Source organism: Plecotus auritus, assembly GCF_963455305.1.
Source record: "Plecotus auritus genome assembly, chromosome: 6".
Lineage (NCBI taxonomy): Eukaryota > Metazoa > Chordata > Mammalia > Chiroptera > Vespertilionidae > Plecotus > Plecotus auritus.
Window position 1 is genome coordinate 146,986,459 of NC_137773.1, and position 15,971 is coordinate 147,002,429.

A 15,971-nucleotide genomic window follows, 5' to 3' on the forward strand; every position below is an offset into this window, starting at 1 on the left:
GAGCAGATAGCATTGGTTTCCCATGAGCCTTGCCCTAATAGGCCCCTGTGTCTCAGAGTCCCGTGGTAATCGCTGCGAGCACCTCTGAGAGAAAGCCGCCCTCAAGTTCCGTCCACTGCCAGACAGTCCAGTTTCTCCCCGAATGAGTCTGGGTCACCAGAGTCTCGCCCAGAACTGGAGTTCAGTGCAGTCGGTACCTTTCGTCTCCCTCCCGCTTGAGAAAGCCAGCCGCGCACTCAGTTGCTAGTCCTCTCCATGCGCGCGTCTCAGTACCTCTGCCTCCTGCAGCTCCTCTGAGTCTCAATGTGCTTTTTCTTGTCTTCTAGTTGTAGAATTTCCACTCAGCCAGCCTTCCTGTGGTTCTGGATGATGTCCGTTTTGTCTTTTAGTTGTAGTTTTGAAATTGTTGTGCGAGGCAGCAGTTTAGGGGTTTACGTATGCCGCCATCTTGATTTCTCCCTCTGTTCTCTGTGTTTAGAAGCAAAAGGCTTTAGGCAGTGTAGCTGGGAATGTGCTGTAATCATCTTGCAGGTAGGCCAAAGTACCAGAAGAGAATTCAGCCCACCATATCTAAGTGGAGGAGAACTAAACAGTGGCACTCGCTTACTCCTCCACCCTAGAGAGTTCCTTCTGTATTCTGTCTCTTTCTCTCGGCTATTGTTCAGAAGCTATTCATTCAGCCCTTAGTTGTCTTGTAGGAGTACTTGCTCTCCATATACATGTACTAGTTTATTTAAATTTGTTCATTAAAGAGCGAGATTAATGTACTCCTATGCTGTGGCCATCTTGACCTCATAGTATTTATTTTTTTAGTTAATGGAAGTTCAGGAAGTTTCAGTGACTTACCAAAATTCACATATAGGGTAAGTAGTTTAGATAAGATGTAATAAAAATGTTTTATTATGAAAAATTACAAACGTACACAAAAGCAGAGGAGTAATAAAATGTACTTCTCATCACCCAGCTTCAGCAAGTATCAACATTTTGTTTTTCTTGTTTCATCTATCCCTCTCACTTTTTAAAGAACTTTAAAAAAGCTTTATTGAGGTATAATGAAGTACACATATTTAAAGTACATAACTTGACATATTTTGATGCATCTATAGAACTTGCAAGCACAACACAATCAATATAATGAACACAATACATCCATCACTACCAAGAATTTCCTTGTGTTCCTTTGTATTCCTCCCTTTCCCTGCTTCTCCCACCCACTTCCCCACACAAGTTAACCATTAATCTGTTACTATAGTTTAGTGTACATTTTCTGGAATTTTATGTAAATGGAATCATTGAGTATGTACTCTTTTTGTCAGGCTTCTTTCAGTCAGCATAATTCTTTTGAGATTCATCTATAATGCTGAATATATTAGTAGTGCTTTTTTTGCTGTGTAGTATTCCATTGTATGAATATGTCACAGTTTTTTTATTCATTTATCTGTTGATGGACATTTGAATTATTTCCAATTTTTGGATAGTATAGGTAAGGCTTCTGTGAACAGTTGTGTACAGTTTTTGTATGAATATGTGTCTTCATTATTTCTATTTTTAATTTATATTTAGTAGTGGGATAATGGATTATATAGTAGATATATGTTCAGAAACTGCCAATAGTGTATGAGAATTCTAGTTCCCTCTGAATCTTTCCCAACATTTGGTATGATTGGTCTTTTTAAATTTTAGATTTTGGAATAAGTGTGTAGTGGTATCTCGTTGTACTTTTCACTGACTAATGATATTGAACCCTTTTGCCATCTACATATCTGCTTTGATGGGTGTCTGTTCAAATATTTTGCCAAAGTTTAAAAACTGAGGTGTTTGTTTTCTTATTATTGTATGTTAAGAGTTCTTTATGTATTCTGTATATAAGCCCTTACTATGATTTGCAAGCATTTTCTCCCAGCCTGTGGCTTGTTTTTTTTTAAAATATATATATATTTTTTAATATATTTTATTGATTTTTTTACAGAGAGGAAGGGAGAGGGATAGAGAGCTAGAAACATTGATGAGAGAGAAACATCGATCAGCTGCCTCTTGCACACCTCCTACTGGGGATGTGTCCGCAACCAAGGTATATGCCCTTGACCGGATTCGAACCTGGGACCCTTCAGTCTGCAGGCCGACGCTCCATCCACTGAGTCAAACCAGCTAGGGCTTAAATATATTTTTATTGATTTCAGAGAGGAAGTGAGGGGGAGAGAGATAGAAACATCAGTGATGAGAGAGAATTATTGATCTGTTGCCTCCTGCACACCCCACACTGGGGGTTGAGCCCACAACCCAGGCATGTGCCCCAACCGGGAATCCAACTGTGATCTCCTGGTTCATAGGTCAATGCACTGAGCCACACTGGCCAGGCAGGCTTTTGATATTATGAACGATTGTATCTAAAAGGTCAGAAGTTTTCAGTTTTGATGTTTATCAATTTTTTAAATTTATAAATTCTGCTTTTGGTGTCTTATCTAAGCAATCTTTGCTTAATCCAAAATCACAAGATTTTCTCTTATTTTCTTCTTGAGGTTTTTTGGTTTTGGAGTTTACATTTGGACCTGTGGCCCATTTTGAGTTCATTTTTATTTTTAGCTTAAGATAGGAATTGAGGTTCATTTTCTTAGTATATGGATGTTCGGTTATTCCTGCACCATTTGTTGAAAAGATTTTTTTTCATCAGCTTATCTTTATACAAACTTTTGAAACAAGCTGCCCATTCACTTTTGAAAAAAATGGATTTAAAGCAAATGCCAACATAATGCTATTTACACCTACGTGTACTGCCATTATGCATTTCTAATGGATAAGGACTGATTTTTAGAAACATAATAAACATTCCAATATTATATGTCACAAACTTAACAGTATTTCCTCACTATCATCTAATATTCAATCCATATTTAAATTTTCTAGGTTGTTTGAAAGATAGTTTTTTATAGAGAATCTGTTCAAATCAACATTGAATTTGGCTATGTCTCCTAAGTATTCTTTTATTATTTTAACAGTCCTCCCTCCAGCCTTTTCCTTCCTGTTATTAATTAGTTTGCTTTCTTATTATTGTTTTACTGATGATCCAACATTTTGGACACTACTTACTGATTGCTTCCTTGATGGTTTAACTTTCTCCCCTATTTCCCCTAGTTTCTATAAACTGATAGATATATCAAATTTGGAACTTCATTAGATTCAATTACATTTTTTAAAAAGTCTTAAGTATACCGTATAGGTAGTGACTGTGTAGTACTTACTGCTGTAGTACAGGAACAGACATGTCTGGATTATTCAGAGAGTTTAGGTGGTGTCAGCCTGAATTGTAAAGTTCCACCTGGATTATTCAGAGAATTTAGATGGTGTCAACCTGAATTTTAAAGTTCCCTATTATCTTTTCATCTTATATTGTAAATTACTTTTTAGCATTCATTAATGATCCTTGCCTAGATCCATTATTTCATTAGAGGTTGCAATATGGTGATTTTTCTAATTCTATTATTCTTTTTGCATTTATTAGCTAAAATTGTTCTTAAAAACACACACCTTAATCTCATCAATTATGAATTATTATAAACAAGCAGGTAAATGTGTAGTTTACAGGTCCTAATTCTTTATCAGTTTTCAAAATAATGAGTTGGTCTAAGCAGCCTTCAATGGTGACCAATAAAGGGTTTATTTATTTTTTTATATCATTATTAAGTCACACATTGTATATATTTTATGTATTTCAAGCCATGGGTGTCATCATTATTTTTGATGCTCAAAATGCTTTAAGTTGGCGCCTGTGTCTTTTATTGTGACACTTTCATACTTTGAATAAAGGGATTTGAACCTAGGTTTATTTAACTTCAAAGCCAATGTTCTTCCCACTGTTACTGTACCTTCTTGAAGGAAGCTCTTAAAGAATAGATGAGACTTAAATGGCACAGTTTAGGGGGACATTTGTTGGGATAGGGTTTTGATGCAGGAGTGTCAGCCTCAGTGAACATAGGTCTAACAGTAGGAAGGCAAAAGGCACTTGTGGCACACAGGTCTGGGCTATGAAGTGCTGGGAGGAAAGGAACATAGGCCAAAAACATAGAACCAAGGACTTTGCTAGTTGGTTGGAGGGATTTGGTCTTTTTAATACTTAAGTGGCGGGTCATGGGATTAAATTGATGATATTTTGTTTCTCACATGAGATTGGAAGAAAATTATTTTCTAAAGAAGGCCTCTTGATTGCCGTTTTCATTGGAGTTTGCAAAGAAAAACTCAGCCAAAGAAGCCAATATAATCTAAGTAAAGTCTGGAAATAATCACTTGTTGAGTGATTGTTAACTTTTTCAGGACCCTGTAATCCTTAACTGTTCATCTTTTACATGGGATATACTTATGTTGAATTTGAGTCAGTGGGATCTGTGTGTGTGAGTGTGTGTGTGTATGTGTGTATGTGTGTATTATTTATGGAGTGATAACCAAAGTATATTTAAGTAATTTATTTCTGTTGGCTTACTGTTGCTTGATTTAATTGGCCTCCTATTACATTACTGGCTATGTTGAAATACAAGGACTAATTATGGATTGGTGGGCTTTATCATATTTTAGTGTAATATCTGGCTAAATATTCACTAAATTTTATTTACTGATTTCTAGGGCCCCATGGTTATGAATGTGCTTCAATTTCATAATGCCTCCTGCTATGGCAGACATCCTTGACATCTGGGCAGTGGATTCACAGATAGCATCTGATGGCTCCATACCTGTGGATTTCCTTTTGCCCACTGGGATTTATATCCAGTTGGAGGTACCTCGGGAAGCTACCATTTCTTCTATTAAACAGGTATGATAATAGTAGAATTTCTATAAATGTAGCTTATTACTACAACACTTAAGGGAACATGTTCTTCTATTGTGGAAAGTATTTATAATGTAAACTAAAGGATAAATTTGAGGGACTTTTAACCTTTAGTTCATGACATTTAAAAATTTTGATTCATGCTTTATCTCTTATGAACATATAAAACATTCTTATTCCCACCTTTAATTTTAAAAAAATCCTTATGTTTAATACCTGAATTAAGAAAAATAAGCTTATCTTAGCTAGTTTGAAATATTTGTTCAGTTTATTAAAAGGAATTTGACATTGCCAAAGAAAGTTTTATTTTGAGTTAAAATCTTTGTATTTACGATCTTTGAGCTTATTATGCTTTTTTTTCCCCCCATGTGATTTTTGGTTGGTTGTCTCTTTTCTTCTCTCCTTTTCCTTCTCCTTCTCTTCCTCTTTTCCATCCTTAACCCACTACTTTTCATTGTGACTCTTGGGGAAGAAAAAGTTTTCTGCTATTCACTAGATTTATTTCTCCCCTCAGTAATGAATGGTATGTCCTCATTTGGAAGCTATTTCTTTTACATGACAAGGCTTGCCTGTCTTGTTGGATTATTCTTTCAAGTGAATTTATGAGTGCCATTGATTTGTGAAGACTCTGACACATAAATGAAATTATTTTTCTAAACTTTCTCTTTAATGTTTTTCAAGTAGCTGAACCCAATATGGAAAGCAAGGGTTATAATATTTAAAGAAAAATTATTTGACAAACTTTTAAAAAATGTTTATTGATTTTTAGAGAGAGAGGAAGGGAGAGCGACAGAGAGATAGAAACATTAATGACAGAGAAACATCATTGATAAGCTGCCTTCTGCACACCCCCTACAGGGGATTGAGCCTATGATTTGGTCATGTGCCCTGACTGGAAATTGAACTGAGATCTCTTGGTTCCTGAATCAATGCTCAACCACTGAGCCACACCAGCCAGGCGACAAACCTTTTTAAAGCTCATGACTTTGGACAGTGTTTTTTTTTTTTACTCTTAACCCATGCTTCTTCATCAGGGAGATATGAGAATTCTAAAAGTACATGATCCATGAAGTTAAAAGAAAAACAGACACTTTTTAGGTATCCTGCAGGTGCAGAGAGTACTTACTTTTATTTTGACCAAGATGCCTATGGCTTTACTTGAACCTGGATTAACCATTGATACCCTCCTCCTTTTTTGTTATAAATTGTATGCATATTATAAAATATGCATAACATAAAATTTACCATTGGAGTCATTTTTCCGTGCACAATTTGTGGCATTAAGTACATTCACAATATTGTCCGACTGTCATTACCATCCATATCCGGAACTTTTTATCATCCCAGACACTAACTCTGTACTCTTTAAAATATTTTTTTATTTTTTTTATTTTATTGATTTTTTACAGAGAGGAAGGGAGAGGGATAGAGAGTTAGAAACATCGATGAGAGAGAAACATCGATCAGCTGCCTCCTGCACACCCCCTACTGGGGATGTGCCCGCAACCCAGGTACATGCCCTTGACCGGAATCGAACCCGGGACCCTTCAGTCCGCAGGCTGACGCTCTATCCACTGAGCCAAACCGGTTTCGGCCTAACTCTGTACTCTTTAAATGACAAACTACCCTTTCTCCCAATCTGGGTAATCTTTATTTTAGTTTCTGTCGCCTATGAATTTGTATATTCTTGCTCCTTCATGTAAGTGGAATCATACAGTAGTGGTCCTTTGTATTTTGCTTCTTTCACTTAGCATAATAGTTTTAAAGTTCATTCATGTTGTAAAGTGTATCCAAATTTTATTCCTTTTAAGGCTAAATAATTTCCAGTATATGGATCTTACCACACTTTTGTTTATCCATTCATCTTTTTTCTTTTTTCTTTTTTTTTGTTAATCTTCCCCCGAGGATATTTTTTTCTATTGATTTTTAGAGAGTGGGAGGGAGGGAGGAGAGGAAAGACACAGAGAGAAAAACATTGATGTGAGAGAGACACACCGATTGGTTGCCTCCCGCATGGCCTTGACCAGGGCCATCATCAAGCCTCAACCGAGGTGCATGCCCGATGCTCTACCCACTGAGTCAAACCAGCTAGGGCTCTCTCTCTCTTTTTTAAAATAACATTTTCATGGCTGTGAAGGAGTATCTTATTGTAGTTTTTTATGTGTACTTCCTTAGTGACTAAGGATGTTGAGCATCTTTTCATGTTGTTATGCATATTTTTAGAATTGTCTGTTTAAGACTATTGCCTATTTTAAAATTCAGTTGTTTTGTTTTTATTGTTGGTGAGTCATAGGAATTTATTATATTTTCTTTATTAATCTCTTATCAAATATATAATTTACACATATTTTCTTCTAGTCTGTGGGTTGCCTTGCACTCTCTAGATAGTGTCAGATGCAAAAAGATCTTAATTTCAACAAAGTTCATTTGCCTATTTTTTCTTTTATTGCCTATCATTGCTTCTCTTTTTTATATAGCTATGAGAATTGGCCATGGTTTTAACCTAGGTCTCGTCTCTTCAGCTTCTGGTTTTCGTACTAGCTGTAGTTAAAATATGCAATCCCATCTTGCATTTGTAGGGTGATTATTTTATATAATCTCATCCAGGAAACCTGAGGAGAGATGAAGAGAGATTGACTGTGTTCATTTTGACAGGGCAAATTTAATAAAATGACCCCTCGTAAATAGAAAAGAATGCAGGACAAAAATAACACATGTTTTGTATGGGAGTGATGATACATACTTTAAAATTTCTCAATGATTGGTTGCCTTCTGCATGTGCCCCAGGGCTGGAGATCGAGCCTGCAACCTAGAAATTGAACCCAAGACCCTTTTGTGCACAGGCCAATGCTCTAACCACTGAGTAACACTGGCTAGGGCTCTCTTGCAATTTTTTATTTTAAAGAAACACACCTTAATATGTCTTTGATAGCTTTTCATATTTCTATTTTATATTCATAGTTCTTTAATGTTCTACAATTTATTTAACCAATCTCTTACTACTAAACATTTGTCTTGTCTTCAGTTTTTGAGTTTTACAAACAGTGCTATGGTGAGTATCCTTGTAGATGTGTCTTTGTGCACTTAAGCAAGTACCGTTTCAGAAAATGTCTTATTTTTATCCTGCAGATGTTGTGGACACAGATTCATAATTACCCAATGTTTAACCTCCTTATGGAAATTGACTCCTATATGTTTGCATGTGTTAATCAAACTGCTGTATATGAGGAGCTCGAAGATGAAACAAGAAGACTCTGTGATGTCAGACCTTTTCTTCCAGTTCTCAAATTAGTGACTAGAAGTTGTGACCCAGGGGAAAAATTAGACTCAAAAATTGGAGTCCTTATAGGAAAAGGTAATTAAAATTTTTTCTAATATGAATTCTTAACATGTTTTTTTGTGATATATACAAACATGTAGTAAGTATGATCTAAGACATTGCTTTGCAAAATGTGGTCCACAGACCAGTGATGGTCTGTAAATTGTTACCAGTTGCTGAGGCAAGTACAGAAATCAGGAATAAAAACTCCTCTAGCAATGTGATAGTGCCACAATATCCAAGGGCTTAAGTTTTGTGTTTCTTTTTCAAGTGACTTATTTTTATTTTATAAAAATACTGTTTGTATTTTTATAAAAATACTGTTTGTAAAGAAATATGTTCCTTTGCCTCAGATAGTTTGAGAAGCCCTTTTCTAAGAGATACTGAACTGCCCCTACAGTATGAACATAATTTTTAAAATATGTTTTTATTGGTTCTTTTTAAAAAATTTATCTTTATTGTTGAAAGTATTATAGATGTCCCCCCTTTTTTTCCCCATTGACCCCCCCATCCTGCCCCTACTCTCCCATGAACATAATTTATATACAACTAGAGGCTCAGTGCATGAAAATTCATGCACTGGAGGGGGGGTCCCTCAGCCCAGCTTGCCCCTTCTCACAGTCTGGGAGCCCTCAGGGGCAGGAGGCGACCCGGTGATCAGGAGAAGGCAATGCCGCATCACACCTCTGCTGCTGCCACTGCTGGCAGTGCAAGCCTCAGCTGGCCCTGGTTACCTGAGCCTTGGGCTGGCCCTGGGTGGTTGGGCAGCCGCCATCCAAGGCTTGCCTGCACCTCGGGCTGGCCCTGGGGGGCTGAGGGGACTGGGGGACTCTGGAAGCAGGTGTGTGGAGCGGCCAGGCCCGCCTGGGGGTGGGCCCGGCCTTGCTGCGCACCTGCCACCCCGGCGGGGCTGAGGGGACTGGGCGCCACCATCTTGTGGCTGTGGGCGCTGCCATCTTTGAGGGCATGGCAGTCAATTAGCATATTCCCTCCTTATTGGCTATGGGCGCCGCCATTTTTGCGACAGCATGAGGGTCAGTTAGCATGTTCTCTCTTTATTAGATAGGATTCTCTGTGCCAACCAAGACTTTAAGCTGATAAGTTTCCATAAGTAACCCATATTATTGACAAATTTTACTCCATAACTAAAATTATCTTTAAGAAGTTAATTTTGTAGTGAGTCAAGATACAGCATGTCTGTAGTATTCTTTGCAAATTAATTTCAGGGAGAATTGTTAGTAACAAAATAAAAAACAAGGACAAGTCTCTCTTCTGTAGTAATCTAAGAGGCCAGTATTTACTATCAATATCCTCCTCCCTTAGACAAGATACTGATTTGAAGTGAGTACCATAGGGTAATTGAGGAAGAGACTTGGAAGTTTAAATACAAAACCAACAAATCCACTGGAGATTATTGGATCTGGTTTGGCTACCTATATTAATCAAATTTAGTATTAGAATATAATATAGTACCATCCCAAGAACCATCCCATTTAAAATAGTATTCTTTGATCTTGACCTAAGGTAATTCAGGGTAGCCAATAGTTACACTGTGAGGCTGATCTCTTCCCTTTGAGTACTTAGAACAGAACCCTGTTTATTTGCTAATGGCACCCTGTTCTTTAAAATGTTTGATTACTTACCATACAGATTTTTTCTTATATATTACTAGACTTCATAGAAAGCATTCTTTTCCATTTTCTCCAAATGCTCCAAAGATTTTTATAGGTTATTAAATTTCTCCATTAGAAAAAGTTTTTCCTTCACTTGAATTGAAGAATATATGGAAAAGTAGAAAGAATTAAAAATTACTTATAATCTTTTATTCTCTAGGGTAAGACTATCCACTTGATAATATTTTGATGTATCTAAAACATTTGGTAATCCAAAAGGGTAGCACCACAGAGATAGCTAACTTTCTTCGGAATATAGGTATCTTTTTAAAATTTACCATCTTTTCAACCCTTAGATCACTGTGTTCCCTTCTGGTCTTGATTTATAAAACATAGGATTCATTAGCTATCATTATCTCTACCCAAGCTTGCCAAATTTAGTAAATAAAAATATAGGCGATCCAAATATTAAATAGGATATATTTATGCTAAAAAACTATTCATTGTTTACCTAAAATTGAAATAGAATTGGGCATGCTATTTTTCTTTGGCAAACCTAACTTTACCTTACTACAGCACAGGAAATATATATATTAGAATTGAATTTCTCTTTCTATAAGCAAGGTATTATATTTCACTCAGAATCATAAAGCTTATTGTATAATTTTATTTTGCAGTGTTCCTTGCAATTTAAAAGATCAGCATGTAAGAAGTGTTTTACTGTGTTAAATTAAACAGTTTATAAACTCTTAACTCTTTATAAATTGTACTGTAGATCTTCAGCATCTCTAGAAAAACTGGTGTTTTGATCATATACACAAATTTAAATGTTAACATTCATTTAGGTAGTTAAATAAGTCTGTTTTAATGTTTTAGAATCAGTTTTCACTTTAAATACCTAACAAGTAAATTTTTGCAATTGTTGTTTTGTATTTCATGACTACAACCGGGTTTAGTGAGGTCATGCCTCCTGGCAAAACAATAAACAATTATTTCAATTTAACTTCAGGAACAAGTTTGCTGCCGCCTCCTCCCCAAAGAAAACAATAGAACCTTCACAGATATAACTGCCTAATGGGTCTAAAAATACCCTCTTTTAAATATGATGTGCCTGATTATTTTATTTTCTGTTTAATTCGAAATTATCATTTATAGAGCAGTTCAACCAGTGAGCCACACCAGCTGGGCTACTTTTAGTATTTTATCTGGCTATTCATTGATTTTGTATAATATTTTTCTGCCCAGTTTTGTTTGCTTGATAAAAGCCAATTATCTATATACGTTTTCATTGAATATTATTTATATTCTCTTTAATATTAGCTACTCAAAATGACTACTTTAAAAAATGTGTTTAGGTTTGCATGAATTTGATGCCTTGAAGGATCCTGAAGTGAATGAATTCCGAATAAAAATGCGTAAATTCAGTGAGGAAAAGATTCAGTCGCTTGTGGGATTGTCTTGGATGGACTGGCTAAAGCAAACATATCCACCAGAGCATGAATCATCCATCCTTGAAAACTTAGAAGATAAACTTTATGGAGGAAAGCTCATTGTGGCTGTGCATTTTGAAAATTGTCAGGTAATATTATTTTAATAAATATTTTGTAATAAATCTGTGACTTTTACCTAAATACAGCTCCACCCTCAGAGGAGGCGCTCTTGCTTGCCTAGAAAACTTTTATAAAGAGCCATTTTTATTTTTATATATTTTTATAGATTTCAGAGAGGAAGGAAGAGTGAGAGAGAGAAACATCAATGATAAGAGAGAATCATTGATCGGTTGCCTCCTGCATGCCCTACTCTGGGGATTGAGCTCGCAACCTGGGCATGTGCCCTGACCGGGAATCGAACCGTGACCTACAGGTTCATAGGTTGACGCTCAACCACTGAGCCACATTGGCTGGGCAAGAGTATTTTTAGATTTAGTGTGGAAATATATTTAGGATTATAGTAATAATCTAAAATGACACATCCTTTGCTCATATATGATTTTTTGATGCAATGGTATGTTAACAAACTACTGTTTTTGAATAGTTTTTATATTTTCAATGGGTTATAAAAAAGTAAAGAATTTTAAAGGGATGTTAAAAAGAAAAGAAAGAATATGCGACAAAGATACATGTCTTCAAAGTCTGGTGCTTTACAGAAAATATTTGCTAACTCTTATCTAGATAATGTTCTTTAGGGCAGATATTTTATTTTCTCATGTGAATTTTCTCTTTGTCTATAAAATGAAAGGTTTGACCAAATGATCCCCCCGAATATTCTTGTATTTGTTAATATGTAAATTATATGGAGTTGGACATTTCCATGAATGTTTATACAGTTAATCCTCATCTGAATGGAGTTGGACATTTCCATGAATGTTTATACAGTTAATCCTCATCTGAATGTTCAGAGCAATTTTACAAACTGGATTATGCTACTACCTTTGTATTATTATTTTATCATCTAGGGTCAGCTTCAAGATTAGTGTAGAAGTTAAAAGATAGTTTTATTCTTCAATTACTATGATAACAATGACAAAAACCATTATCTGTAGCCATTCTGTTTTGAGCACTAATACTATGCCTGGATCTATGAAAGGAATTTTTAATATATTTGCTACTTCTCACAACTCTATAAAGTGAAGTTATTTTTTCCACATTTTATAGTGAAGAAACAGAAAAGAAGAGAAATTTGGTTATTTATGCCAGGCTTCATAACTGGCCAATGGTAGAACAAGGATTTTATCCTGGTGTTTATGGCTTTATCCAGTCCTACCACCTTTCAAACAGCATGTTATAAGTATTTATTAGGACAAATATGAGAAAAGGATCCTGCCTTCTGGCATTTTACAAAGGAAGTTTGTGTAGGGAACAAAAATCATTTGTCACTCTATTCAGGGATATGTTGAGATTAAAGTTCAATTTGAGCCAAGATTAGGATATCATGAGGTATCAAGATCAAATTTAAAATACTGTTTAGTGGATTCTGCAGTATTGGAAGATCTGGAATAGGGAATTTTACTGTTAAGAGATTATTAGAGTTTAAGTTAAAAACAGTAGAATTTAACTTGAACACAGCCTGGATTTCTAGATCAGTCTGAATTTCATTAAGTACTAGAGACCCGGTGCATGAATTTGTGCACATTGAAAGGAAATTAATTAGAAGAAATATTTTAATATCACTATTTGCCCTTTCTTTATAATAGAAGTGTCAACCAAGTTCATGATTGACAATGACGGACTGAAACACATGCATGTGATTGGCACCAGCGAGAGCTTTATATGTATTGTGCATGCACGAGTCAACTTAGCCTTTTATATATAGAGAATAAACTTGATTAATTAGACCTGCTTTCTGATTTAGTTCAACTTTTCGCAGCCCATTGAAGCACCCCAACTTCTTTTTCAGGTAATTGTCAGCAACACAGCAGTAAATATCAACATGAAGCAGATTATTATTATAGATCACTCAGGGAGAACAAAGGGTAAAATATTTAACTGCAGCAGTGTTTGACTATATTCTGTGCAGTGAGAAAACCTGAAGTCATTTTCAAGGCCCATCATTTCTTCTTTTCAGTCGGGTGAAGTTTTTAAGCTCTCTAAATCAACGTTTTCTAGCTAATGAAAAGAAAATAGGATTCCACTGAGTCTCCTATCTACTACTCTAGGACTTCTGTGAGGATCAAATGAGATGAGGTACAGGAAAATGCTTCACAGACATTTGGTTAAAGTGTAAAATGTTTCCACCTGGCTATAAAGCAAGTCAGGTTCCTGGGCTGAAGAAACTCCAAGGAGGCTGGTCGCTAGGGAGAGGAAGCCGGCCGTTGCTATGTGACTTCATTACCTGGTGCCCACAGCCTCTGTTTCTGGGCAGGGCTGGGCTGTGGGCCGCATTTTGCGCCATGGTGTCTTGGCAGCGTCAGCTGCGATTTGGTGGGCTGTTGCTCTGGGGTGGTGGCGGGGCCTGTGTCCCACTTGGGGGAAGTCAAGTGTTGCTTTGTAGGCGCCAGGTTCGCGGTGCCAGTGCGCGTCACGGCAGCTCCTGCATTGAGTGTCTGCCCCCTGGTGGTCAGTGTGCGTCATAGCACCCGTTTGGGTGGTCGGACACTTAGCATATTAGCCTTTTATATATATAAATTGGTCAAATCTCTACTGGACCCAAATTTTGATGTAATCATCATTGTAACTAAATATATGTGAAAAGAAGTATTTTGAAGTTAGAAGAGGAATGGAAATATTCAGATATCGTACTAGATTCCAAGTAGTCATAGAATTTACTACTGAAAGTTTAGAGATCATGAGATTGTCTTATAGTTTTATATTTTTTGAAGAGTTTATGTATGAAATAGAGAGTAGGACCATAGAGTAATTATATTAAATAGTATGGCTTTATCATTCAGACCTGTGCTATTGAATACAGTAGCTACTAGTCACATGTGTAATTTTATTTAAAAATTCATTTGTGTACCACTGCTTTCTTCACAGTAGCCACATATCGAGTCAGTTGTGGGTATTGTTTGATGTATTAGCACATATTTTTATTATTAAAGTTCTATTTGTGTACCACTGCTTTAAATAGTTATGAGCAATTGCATTATGTTAAAAGAGACTATCATATCTTTTTGCTGCTCTTCTTTTAAAGATAGATTACTTTCTAAGCTCGGTGAAGGTTTGTTTTGAGGTGGATAGTACAAGAGTTAGATCAAATAAGAAGCTATATTGCTCTTTAGGAGAGATGTAAAGAATCACTGAAGTAGAAGAGTGTTACTGGAGATGGAAAGAAGGTGACCATTGTTATGAGAACTGAGGCAAAGAAGTGGTATGACTTATCAAGTGACTCTGTGGATCTTAGTTCCTGTGCTATGATGCATAAGGCACCAACTCAGAGAAAATACAGAAGAAAGGGGTAAAAATACTGGAGAAAATAGATTGGAAGACCCAGTAGGTTTAGGCCTTTAAAGTTTGAATTTGAGATACCTTGTGGAAAAGGGAGGTGACGTAAATTAATTTGGTGGAAATTACTGCAAAATCAATTCCAGGTCAGTATAGAGAGTCTATATATATAAAAGGCTAATATGTTAAGTGTACCTCTGGTCAGCCGACTAGTTGCTATGACGCACACTGACTACCAGGGGGCAGATGCTCACGCTCAATGCAGGAGCTGCCATGATGTGCACTGGCCGTTTACAGAGAAACAGCAGCGTGGATCTGGCGCCGCCAAAGCAACACTCGGCTATCCCCAAGTGGGACACAGGTCCTGCCGCCACCCTGGGACGACAGCTCACCAAATCGCAGCTGACGCTGCCATGGTGTAAAATGCAACCCACAGCCCAGCCCAGCCCTGAAATGGTGGCTGTGGGACACCGGGTAATGACATCAGGTAGCAATGCCCAGCTTCCTCTGCCTAGCAACTAGCCTCTTCGGAGTTTCTTCACTCAAGAACATGACTTGCTTTATAGCCAGTTGCAAATATTTTACACTTTAACCAAATGTTTGTGAAGCTTTTTCCCGTGCCTCATCTCATTTGATCCTCACAGAAGTCCTGGAGTAGGTAGATAGGAGACTCGGTAGAATCCTATTTTCTTTTCTTAGCTGGAAAATGGAGATTTAGAAAGTTTAGAAATTTGACCCCACTGAAAAGAAGTAAGAAATGATGGACCTTGAAAATGACTTCAAGTTTTCTCACTGCGCAGAATATAGTCAAACACTGCTACAGTTAAATATTTTACCCTTTGTTCTCCCTACATGATCTAGAATAATAATCTGCTTTGTGTTGATATTTACTGCTGTGTTGCTGACAATTACCTGAAAGAGAAGTTGGGGTGCTTCACTGGGCTGGGAAAAGTTTAACTAAATCAGAAAGCAGATTTAATTAAGCAAGTTTATTCTATATATATATAAAAGGCTAAGTTGACTCGCCCATCCTCGATACATATAAAGCTCTCGCTGGCGCCAATTGTACGCATGTGTTTTGATCTGTCATTGTCAAACGTGAATTTGGTTGACACTTCTATTATAGAGAAAGGGCGAATAACGATATTAAAATATTTCTTCTAATTTCCTTTCAATGTGCACGAATCCGTGCACCAGGCCACTAGTGTTCTAATAATCATAGTTGTCCAGGGTAGCAGTTGGCTGCTGTGAAAGAGAGTGAGCTTTCTTATATCTTTGATATATGATCATTTGGTGTGAAATTATTTTGCTGTATTATAGAAAGATTCAGGTATTATTAAACA

General features: G+C 36.6%; 1 protein-coding gene across 3 annotated transcripts in view; it reads left to right on the forward strand.

The window, feature by feature from the left end:
* PIK3CB (phosphatidylinositol-4,5-bisphosphate 3-kinase catalytic subunit beta) overlaps window positions 1–15,971 on the forward strand; it is a 145,027-nt gene that overhangs the window by 66,196 nt on the left and 62,860 nt on the right. For all 3 annotated transcript variants that reach the window (XM_080672464.1, XM_080672466.1, XM_080672465.1), the window contains 3 exons: window positions 4,615–4,801; window positions 7,946–8,171; window positions 11,104–11,327. In XM_080672464.1, coding sequence (XP_080528590.1) covers window positions 4,631–4,801; window positions 7,946–8,171; window positions 11,104–11,327 — 621 coding nt within the window. In that variant the 5' untranslated portion in view covers window positions 4,615–4,630. The remainder of the gene's footprint in view (window positions 1–4,614; window positions 4,802–7,945; window positions 8,172–11,103; window positions 11,328–15,971) is intronic.